Source organism: Pipistrellus kuhlii, unplaced genomic scaffold, assembly GCF_014108245.1.
Source record: "Pipistrellus kuhlii isolate mPipKuh1 unplaced genomic scaffold, mPipKuh1.p scaffold_m20_p_16, whole genome shotgun sequence".
Taxonomy (NCBI): domain Eukaryota; kingdom Metazoa; phylum Chordata; class Mammalia; order Chiroptera; family Vespertilionidae; genus Pipistrellus; species Pipistrellus kuhlii.
In genome coordinates this window covers 20,057,967-20,070,020 of record NW_023425471.1, presented here as the reverse complement: position 1 = coordinate 20,070,020, position 12,054 = coordinate 20,057,967, and the positions used below count along the sequence as shown (strand labels likewise).

At 39.8% G+C, this 12,054-nt stretch overlaps 1 protein-coding gene across 1 annotated transcript in view; it reads right to left on the bottom strand.

The window, feature by feature from the left end:
• CFAP47 (cilia and flagella associated protein 47) overlaps nucleotides 1–12,054 on the bottom strand; it is a 396,096-nt gene that overhangs the window by 365,083 nt on the left and 18,959 nt on the right. Inside the window, 1 exon segment of the mRNA XM_036439773.1 lies at nucleotides 9,102–9,330. Coding sequence (XP_036295666.1) covers nucleotides 9,102–9,330 — 229 coding nt within the window.

Sequence of the window (12,054 nt, the reverse complement as noted above, 5' to 3'; positions counted from 1 at the left end):
GGTGCACACATAAGGCCACACTGAGCGCTGGTGACTCTGATCCTGGGTGAGCGTGGCTTCCACCAACCCACAACAGCCACACATCTTGATGTCAGAGCTCTTCAGTGACACTTGGCTGATGCGAAGCTCCTACTGCACACAACCCAGGCACATGCAACTCCACATTTGAACCTTCTGGTTATAGTCAGAATGGGGAGACAATGAAGTGATCCCCAGAGGAAAGAAAATGAGGAGTTGCCAAGAAAGGAAATTAGTGAAACAGAAGCATGCAATATGACGGAAAAAGAATTCAAAGTAATGGTCATACAGTTCATACACCAGATGAATGAGAAAATCAACAACCTATGCAAAAATCAGGAAGAAATCAGAGGTGACATAGCTACAATAAAAAAAAAAAAAACACCATGGAAGGTTTCAACAGTAGACTAGAAGAAGCAGAGGACAATATTAGTGAGTTAGAAGATAAGGTACAGAAACAAGCTCAACCTGAACAGCATCTGGATTTAAAAAAAAAATTAAAAAGCAGAAGCAGAGACTAAGGCAGCTTTGGGACAACACAAACGAAGAAAAATATGTATAATAGGGCTGCCAGAAGAACAAGAAGAGCAGCAAGGATTAGAAAATCTATTTGAAGAAATAATGACAGAAAACTTCCTAAATATGGGGAAGAAAAAAGTTACACAAGTACAGAGTCCCAAGCAAGATGAATCCCAAAAGACCCACACCAAGACATGTCATAATTACAATGGCAAATGTTCATTACAAAGACAAAATCTCAAAGGCTGCAAGAGAGAGACAGAGAGTTACCTACAAAGGATCCCCCGTCAGATTATCAAATGATTTCTCAACAGAAACATATCAAGCTAGAAGGGAATGGAAGGAGCTATAAAAGTGTTGCAAAGACAAAGGACTACATCCAATACTCTATCCAGCAAGACTATCAATCAAAAATTGAAGGGGAAATCAGAAGCTTGGGGGCGGGGCGGGAGGAAAGGCTAAGGGAGTTTGTCACTACCAAGCCAGCAATGCAAGAAATTCTGTAAAAATAAGAAATAGAAAGGGAGGACAAAACACAGGCATAAAGTACAGAAATGGCTACAAACAATTACCTATCAATAACAACATTAAATGTAAATGGATTAAATGCTCCAATCAAAAGATAAAGAGTAAGTGAATGGATAAGAAAACATGAACCATATATATTATGTCTACAGGAGACCTACCTCAGAACAAGGGACTCACACAGACTAAAAGTGAAGGGATAGAAAATATCCATCAGGCAAATGGAAATAAAAAAAAAATAGGGGTAGCAATACATATAGCTAAAAAAAAAAAAAAAAATAGACCTCAAAGTAAAGACCATAACAAGAGATAATAAAAGCCACTTCATAATTCTAAAGGAATCAATACAACAAGAGGATATAACTCTGGTAAACATTTATGCACTCAATGCAGGAGTACCCAAATACATAAAAAATCTTCTGGAAGATATCAGAGGAGAGACTGACAACAACACAATCATACTAGGAGACTTTAATACCCCATTAACATCATTGGACATATCCTCAAGACAAATAATTAGCAAAGAAACATCAATCTTAAATGACTCACTAGAGCAGATGGACTTAATTGATATCTTCAGAACATTCCACCCCAAAACTACAGAAAATACATTCTTCTCAAGCACACATGGGACATTTTAAAAAATAGACCACATATTGCAACACAGGCAAAGTCTCTCTAAATTCAAGAGGACTGAAATCATATCAAGCATCTTCTCAGATAATGATGGCATAAAATTTGAAATCAATTACAGTAGTAAACACAATTACAAAAATTCAAACACTTGGAGGCTGAATAGCACACTATTAAATAATGAATGGGTTTCTAAAGAAAACAAAGAAGAAATAAAACAACTGAAAACAAGAAACAATGAAAACACAACAATCCAAAATCTTTGGGACACAGTGAAAGCAGTCCTGATAAGTAAGTTCACAGCATTACAGACCTACCAAAAACAAAAAACAAAAAACAAACAAAACACACACACACACACACACACACACACACACACACGATAAACTGTTAATAAACCATCTCACTCTGAAACATGAAGAAGCAGAATGAGAGCAACAAGAAAATCCCAGTGTGATCAGAGGAAGAAAATAAAAAAGAACAGAGCAGAAATAAATGACATAGAAAAAAAAAAAAACAATATAAAAGATCAATGAAATCAAGAGCTGGTTCTTTGAAAGGATAAATAAGATTAATTAACCTCTAGCTAGGCTCACCAAAAAGCAAAGAGAGAGGACCCAAATAAACAAAATCAGAAACAAAAGAGGTGAAATAAAAACAGACCACACACACACACACACACACACACACACACACACAAAATACTATGAGAAACTCTGCTCCAACAAACTGGTAAACCTATAAGTAATGGTCATATTCCTAAAAATATATATAACCTTCCAAAACTCAATCAGGAGGAATAAAAAAATCTGAATAGGCTGATAACTGTGGAGGAAATTGAAGCAGTAATAATAATAATAATTGAAAAAAAACAAAACTTCCAGGATAGAACCCAAGATGATGGCATAGGTAAACACCTAAACTGCAGCCTCGCACAACAATTTCAAAACTGCAACTAAAAGAGAGAATGGACATCATCCAGAACCACAGGAAAGCTGGCTGAGTGGAAATTCTACAACTAAAAGGAAAGAGAAAAGCACAGGGAGAATCAGAGAAGCTGCAAAGAACTGAGGTGCGGAGACATGCACACAGAGAGGAAGGGTGGCTGAGTGCCTGGCTGGCTCTGTCTGCCAGGAGGGGGAAGGAAGCCCCCTACTGCACTGAACCACAGTTCTGGGTGAAACCCCTTGGACCCAGGCTAATACAGGGGGAGTCTAGACTGTCAGGTAGAAAGAAAGGTACACGGAGACTCGGAGACTTGGGGAAGCTGCGGAAGGCAGAGGTATGGAGGCATACGCACAAGGGCAGGGCTGACAGGAAGCCAAGACTGTATTGCTCAGCCCTGAGACTGTGCCCCATCCAAGCTGAGTACAGAGGTTTTTGTAATTTTGCAAGACTGGTCCTATAAGGCTGTCTCCAGCACAGGTCTCCAGGCATAGACATAGCTGATACACATAGCCAATTGGTCTGGAGGAAAATTCCTCCCAGTGATGCCAACAACAATGAAGATTTAACTACAACAAGGCTATAAACACAGACCAGCTGAAATCAGTTTGGCTCAGTGGATAGAGCACATGTGTCAAACACAAGGCCCGCGGGCCAAATCCGTCCCGCCAGGCCTTGCAATGTGGCCCGCACCACGCTGTCATCACTGCACTCCGCTGCGTTTCCATCACAATGACAGTTTATGACTGTTCAGTAAACCATTCGGCCTGCGATTTAGGCTGGATTTTAGATTTTGGCCCCTTCTCTGATTGAGTTCGACACCCCTAGGATAGAGCGTCGGTCTGCAGACTGAAGGGTCCCAGGTTCGATTCCGGTCAAGGGCATGTACATTGTTGCGGGCACATCCCCAGTGGGGGGTGTGCAGGAAGCAGCTGGTCGATGTATCTCTCTCATCAATGTTTCTAGCTCTCTATTCCTCTCCCTTCCACTCTGTTAAAAATCAATAAAACATATTTTTTAAAAATAAAAAAAAATAAACACAGACCACAAAGGGGTGAACCAAGAGTGTCCACCTCACGTAACTGGGGAGGCTGGCCTACTGGGCCATATAAAAAACCTAGCACACAAAGCTACCCTACCAACTCAGGGAAGCAGCGAAAATGCGGAGACAAAGTAATAGATCACAAACAAAAGAAATGGAGGAAAACAAATGACTGGATATAGGATTCAAAACCACAAGTATAAGGTTCTTCAAGAATTTACTAAAAAAGGCTGATAAATTTAGCCAGTCCCTCAAGGATATGAAAAAGGACCAACTAGAAATTAAGCATATACTGACTGAAATAAAAAATATTATACAGAGACCCAACAGAATAGTAGAGGAATGCAAGAATGAAGTCAAAGATTTGAAATACAAAGAAGCAAAAAAACACTCAACCAGGAAAGCAAAAAGGAAAAAGAATCCAAAAATTTGAAGATAGTGTAAGAAGCCTCTGGGACAACTTCAAGCATACCAACATCAGAATTATGGGGGTGCCATAAAAAGAGAGAGCAAGATATTGAAAACCTATTTGAAGAAATAATTATAGAAAACTTCCCCCACCTGGTGAAAGAAATAGACTTACATGTGCAGGAAGTGCAGAGAAACCCAAACAAAAGTAATCCAAAGAGGATCACACCAAAACACATCATAATTAAAATGCCAAGAGCAAAAGACAAAGAATCTTGAAAGCAGCAAGAGAAAAAGTTAATTACCTACAAGTGAGCACCCATACGATTGTCAGCTGATTTCTCAACAGAAACTATGCAGACCAGAAGGTAGTGGCAAGAAATATTCAAAGTGATGAATAGCAAGAACTTAGAACCAAGATTACTCTACCCAGCAAAGCTATCATTTAGAATTGAAGGTCAGATAAAGAGCTTCACAGACAAGAAAAAGCTAAAGGAGTTCATCACCACCAAACCAGTATTATATGAAATGCTGAAAGGTATTCTTTAAGAAAAGGAAGAAGAAAAAAATAGAAATAAAAATTATGAACAACAGCTGAAACTGGTTTGGCTCAGTGGATAGAGTGTTGGTCTGAGGATTGAAAGGTCCCGGGTTCGATTCCGGTCAAGGGCATGTACATTGGTTGAGGGCACATCCCCAGTGGGGAGTGTGAAGGAGGCAGCTTGTCGATGTATCTCTCTCATCGATGTTTCTAGCTCTCTATCCCTCTCCCTTCTTTGTGAAAAATCAATAAAATATATTTTTAAAAATTATGAACAACAAATACATATCTATCAACAAGTGAACCCAAAAATCAAGTGAATTAAAAATCTGAGGAACAGAATAAACTGGTGAATATAATAGAATCAGGGGCATAGAAAGGTAGTGGACTGATAATTCTCAGGGGGGATGAGGATTGGAGTTACAAGAAAAAAATGGACAAAAATCATACACCTATGGATGAGGTCAGTGGGTGGAGGTACTGAGAGGAGGGGAGTTATGTGGGAGGGGGAAAGGAGAAACTATTGTAATAACCTGAACAATAAAGATTTATTAAATTAATAAAAAAAAGTGTCAATAAACAAAACCCTGGACCAGAGGGTTTCACAGGGAAGTTTCAACAACCATTCAAAGAAGAAATAAAACCTATCTTCCCCTGAGTATTCCAAAAATTTCAAAAGGAAGGAATACTTCCAAGCTCTTTCTAGGAAGCCAGCATTACCATAATCCCAAAACCAGATAAAGACAATACAAAGGAAGAGAATGACATGCCAACATCCCTCATGAACATAGAAGCCAAATACCCAACAAAATTCTAGCAAATCAAATCCAGCATTACATTAGAATGATCATAAGCCATGATCAAGTAGGATTTATCCCAGAAATGCAAGGATGGTACATCGGCAAATCAATAAATGTGAAACATCACATAAACAAACTGAGAGATAAAAACCATATAATCATATCCATTGATGCAGAAAAAACATTTGACAAAATCCAACATCCTTTCTTGATAAAAACTCTCAGCAAGGTAGGAATAGAAGGATCATACCTCAACATAATAAAAGCCATATCTGACAAACCCACAGCCAACATTATACTCAATGGGAAAAAACTAAACCATTTCCCCTAAGAACAGGAACAAAAGAGGGATACCCACTCTCACCACTCCTCTTTGACTTAGTACTGGAAGTAATAGCCATTGCGATCACACAAGAAGAAGAAATAAAAGGCATCCAAATTGGAAAAGAGGTAACACTGACCTTGTTCACAGATGACATTATATTGTACATAGAAAACCCCAAAGACTCCATCAAAATACTATTAGACTTAATAAATGAATTCAGCAATGTAGCAGGATACAAAATTAACACCCAGAAGTCTATGGCTTTACTATATACCAATAATAAACTCACAGAAAGATAAATTTAAAAAAGCAATCCCATTTACCATTGAAAAAAAAAATTAAGATACTTAGAAATAAACTTAACCAATGAGACAACGGATCTATACTCAGAAAATTTCAGGATAAAAAAAAAAAAAAAGATAAAGGAAGACATGAACAAATGGAAGAATATACCATGTTCATGGATTGGTAGAATCAACATCATTAAAATGTCCATACTATCCAAAGCAATCTATAAATTCAACACAATCCCTATATATATTAAAATACCAATGGTATACTTCAAAGGCCTAGAACAAATTCTCCATAAATTTATCTGGAATTAAAAAAAAGAAAAAGACCCTAAAACTGAAGCAATCTTGAGAAAGAAGAACAATACTGGAGGGATCACAATACCAGATATTAAGCTATACTACAAAGCCACTGTTCTCAAAACTGCCTGATACTGCCTCAAGTACAGACATATAGACCAGTGGAACAGAACAGAGAACTCAGAAATCTATCCAAGCCATTATCCTCCATTCATATTTGACAAAGGAGGCAAGAGCATACAATGGAGACAAGACAGTCTCTTCAATAAATGGTGTTGAGAAAACTGGACAGATACTTACAAAGAAATGAAACTAGACTACCAACTTACACCATACACAAAAATTAACTCAAAATGGATAAAGAACTTAGACATAAGATGGGAAAACATAAAAATCTTAGAAGAAGCAATAGAAAACAAAATAGAAGATATTTGTCATAGCAATATATTTACTGATACAGCTCCTAGGGCAATGGAAACTAAAGAGAAAATAAACAAATGGGACTATATAAAAATAAAAAGCTTCTGCACAGCAAAAGATACCATCAACAAAACAAGAAAGCCCACTGCATGGGAGAATATATTTGCCAATGTTATCTCCAATGAGGGTTTAATCTCCAACATTTATAAGGAACTCATACAACTTAACAAAAGGAAGATAAACAATTCTATCAAAAAAATGGGCAAAGGACCTAAATAGACACTTTTTGAAAGAGGACATTCAGAAAGCCAAGAGACATATGAAAACATGGTCAAAGTCACTACTCAACCAAGAGATTCAAATCAAAACAATGAGGTACCACCTCACACCTGTCAGAATGGCTATCATCAACAAATCAACAAATAACAAGTGCTGGTGAGGATGCGGAGAAAAAGGAATTCTTCACTACTGGTGGGAATGAAGACTGGTGTAGCCACTGTGGAAAACAGTATGGCATTTCCTCAAAAATTTTAAAATGGAACTGCCATTTGACCCAGTTATATCACTTCTAGGAATATATCCCAAGAAAACAGAAACACCTATCAGAAAGGATATATGCACCCCTATGTTTATAGCAGCACAGTTTACAATAGCTAAGATTTGGAAACAGCCTAAATGCCCATCAGCAGATGAATGGATTAGAAAACTGTGGCACATCTACACAAATGAATATTATGCTGCTGTAAAAAAGAAGGAATTCTCACAATTTGCAACAGCATGGATGGATCTGGAGAGCATTATGCTATGTGAAATAAGCCAGTCAATGAAAGATAATACCACATGACCTCATTCATCCTATCTAATAAAGAGGGAATATGCTAAATGACCATCACTCCATCACAAAGATGGCTGCACCCACAGCTGAGGCCAAGTGCCCATAAGGAGCCTTAAAAAGCAATCAGCAGGGATCTGAGGCTATGCCCTCCCCCGCCCCCATGGGGCTTGACAGGGGACCTCAGGCCATGTCCCCCACCCGGCAGGGCTTGACAGGGGACCTCAGGCTGTGCTCCCTACCCTGGTGTCAGTCTGGGGGACCTCAGGCTGCACACCCCCGCCCCAGGACCAGGCCAGGGGACCTGAGGCCACACTCCCTGCTTGGCGGGGCTTGACTGGGGACCTCAAGTTGTGCTTCCCATCCTGGTGCTGGGCTAGGGGACCTCAGGTTGCTCCCCCCTGCCCAGCACCAGGCCAGGGGGCCTCAGGCTGTTCCCCTCACTAGGTGGCACTTTACAGGAGATTTTAGGCCATGCCCCCACCCTGGCACCAGGCAAGGGGACCTCAGACCACACCCCTAGCCCAGTGGTGCTTGACAGGGGACCTCAGGCCGTGTCCCCCGCCCCAGCACCAGGCCATGGGTCCTGAGGCTACACATTCCTGCCTGCCTGGGTTTGACAGGAGACCTCAGGTCATGCCCCCAACCCAGCAGGGCTTGATGGGGAGCTCAGGTCATGCCCTCCACCCAGCAAAGCTTGATAGGGGATCTCAAGCTGTGTCCCCCACCTGTTGGGGCTTGATGGAGGACCTCAAGGCACGCCCCCTGCCCCATTGTGGGTTGGGGACCTCAGGACATGCCCCCTGTCCTGGCACTGGGCCAGGGGACCTGAGGCTACTTCCCCTACCTGGCAGGGCTTGACAAGGGTGGGACTGGCCAGGTCCAGATCTAGCCCAATGGGGGGGGGGCAGCCAGCTCTGGGTCTCATGCAATTTTGAGGTACATAGGCATGGTCAGGGACTTCACTCTGGGTCCCGTGGTGTGCCCCAGACTCTGACAGGAGGAAGGTTTTCACATATATTTTACTAATTCATCTCTGTTACTTCTATTATAAAGAAATGGCAAATAGCAATATTAATTTCCTCTAATTAATCCCCTTTTAATGTGCTCGAATTTCATGCACCAGGTCACTAGTTTATGGATAATAAAGAACATTATAAACTGTTGAACAAAAATAGATAGAGGCAAAGAAGCATAGAACAGACTGTCAAACTACAGCAGAAAGGTAGGGGAGGGTTGGGTGGAGGGACAGATAAGAGATCAACTGAAGGACTTGTATGCATGCATATAAGCACAACCAATAGACTCAAGATACTGGGGATGGGTGGAAGAGAGCAAGTGCTGGGGGGTAGGGAAGGTAGGGGAGGCCGTGGGAAGGTCAGTGGGGAAAAAAATAAAAGAGATGTATGTACTACTATTTATAATACCTTAAAACAAAAAACAAAAAATGTTTTAAAAAATGAAAATAAAAAAGCCATAATACCTGATACAGTATTTACTTACCAATTCTTCTCCAACCGAATCATTTTGTATTATTGCCACCCAATTTATAGGTTCTGGGCTATTATTGTATAGAAGTGCATGTTCAATCTTCGATGTTCCAAAGAAAGCAGAACCAAAGTGTATACATTCCACCTTTTGATTACCACTCAGGTTTAACAATTCAAGAATCTGCTCAACCACTCGAACTCTGATATTCAAAAATATATCTGGGTGACCTTGTAAACTCACTCTGTAAGATAATGAATTATACATATATTTTTTATTAGAATTCTATACATTCTTTTTCCTAATTATATAAACATAACTTCTATAAAATCACATTATAATTAGAAGTCAAATGCCTAAGAGCTATTACTTTCATATACATGTGAGTGTCATATCCTCTGTCTGAATCTGTACAGTAGAATGGCATATGTACAACCTACTTCACTGTCTCCAGGCAACAGCAAAGTTTGGAAACAATCACAGGAACTAACTCCAAAGAGAACTTTTCGGTATGTCCATATCACCAATTATTTTGTAAATACTAGAGTTAGATGGAATAAATTATAACTCTAGTTCTAGAATTCTGAGATTCTTTTCTAACTCATCCTACTCAACATGATACAAATTGAGAATATGGGATCATACCCATCCTGATACAGTAGGTCCTCGGGTTACGTCAGAGATTCGTTCCTATGGCACAACATAACGTGATTTTCACCATAAGTCGAAACCCACCTACATAAGCACTTACATCATTCACATAGAGCACATATACACCAGTAATTAAGTGAAACAGTAAAAACAAAACAAAAAACCCCCACAATTTCTTAACTTTACTTGTGATAAATAAATAATGAAAAAATAAAGCACATCTATTTATATAAAAGCCTAAGCAACCACTATGACTGAATGACCAACCAGTTGCTATTATGCGCACTTACCACCAGGGGGCAGATGCTTAATGCAGGAGCTTGCCCCTGGTGGTCAGTTTACTCCCACAGCCAACTTTCCACTGCCAGGAGACTTCCCCATGGTCAGTCCCTTCCCCTGTCTAGCAGCCAGCAGGCCCAGACTGGCAGCAGGCAGGCCCCCAGGTCCCAGCCAGCAGCCGGCAGGCCCTGGCTGGCAGCTGGCCCAGCCCTGATTAGGACCAGGTAAGACAGCCCCAATAGGCTCTGATTGCCAGCTAGGCTTAGGCACCCCAATGGTGCACAAATTTCATGCACCAGGCCTCTATTATGTACATACGTCAAAATGATAAAACTTTTTTTATATATATAAATAAGTGGGAGATGGTGATGTAACCATGAAACGACGTACATCAAGTCCAACATAACCCAAGGACTGCCTGTAACTCAATTCCCTACAAAGTAAATTATTTCAGCAAAATCCCACTTTTTGCTGAAATTAATATACCCCCTATAAAACTTAACTTCCCAGACTAACTTGAATTCCCTTTGGAAACTGGCCCCCACACCAAATGTACCTTTCTCTGGCCCAAATGCAATGCTTTTGAATCTTGCCCCATCAACCACCACAAACAACTGACCACTCTACAAACTAGGTCCTTAGCTTACACTCTGTCTCTGTCACACTGGAAATGGTTGATATCACCTCTTGCACATCTCTCCTCCCCCTTAGCTTCCTTGACACCATATTTTCCTGGTTTTCCTCTCACTTATTCACTCTACCTTTTTCATTCTTCTAAGATTTATATATTTTGTAAATTCCATAACTAATGGTATTTCTCTCCTACTTTTTCATATGCTACGCTCCTCAAATTATTTTTAACACTTCATGTTTCATTGACAACTTATCTAATGACAACTCTCAAACCAATAAAAAAAAAAAAACACCTAGAATAAAATTTTTCTGGGACTCAAGGTAAGTAAATCTAATAGGCTCTATAGTATTCTACAAAGCAAATCGATTCCAAAATTTCAAAACTGAACTCAGATCTTTTTCCACAGATATGCCCCTTCTCTAACATTCTCTTTCTATAATCACTCACTAAATCTAGTCAAATCTGTCTCTATAACATACCTCTAATCAACAGAATTCTCTGTATACTCCCAGTCTGTACCTGAGAAAAGCCTTATTCATTTCATTTTTTTTTACATATTTTATTAATTTTTTTTACAGAGAGGGAGGGGACAGTTAAAAATATCGATGAGAGAGAATCATCGATCAGCTGCCTCTTGCACACCCCCTACTGGGAATGTGTCGGCAACCAAGGTACATGTCCTTGACCAGAATCGCTCCTGGGCCCTTTCAGTCCTCAGGCCGACACTCTATCCACTGAGGCAAACAGGTTTCAGCTCATTTTCCTTTTGCTTTATTATTATAGAGTCTAGTCAAGCAATCCATTCCATATCTGTACTTACTGCTATTAGCACAATCTTTCTAAAATACAAACTAATTAAGATACTCCCATCTTAAAATTTTCCTGTGATTCAACAGCCTTCACAATAGACCTAAACTATTAGGGCTCAAAACTACTTCTCAAACTTTTTGTTTGTTGTTACCTTCAGTAAGAAATACTTCTTACATTGCAATGTAGGAAGCACAGACAAACACACACACACACAGCTTTATAAAACATTTGCCCTTACTAGGTGAGATGCATTCTGATATTTTCAACTTCATTGTTTTAATACTGGTGATTTCCCATTATTGTGATTGCACATCCCACTAAAGAAATGAGACTTAAAGCATTAAATAACACTGTACTATGAAATCCTTTATTGGACCCTACACCATTCTGTTTTTCTGACCTGATCTTACATCACTCCTTACCTCCATCTCTTTGCCTCTACAATCCTCAGATCTCTCATTGTGTAACACTGTCTCTAGGAGTTCAAGCCTTCTAGCTGCTCTGCCTAAAATCACTCCTCTAACCCACTCCTATCATCAACACCTACCTCCCCTACAGACACACACACACACACACACACACACACACATACAT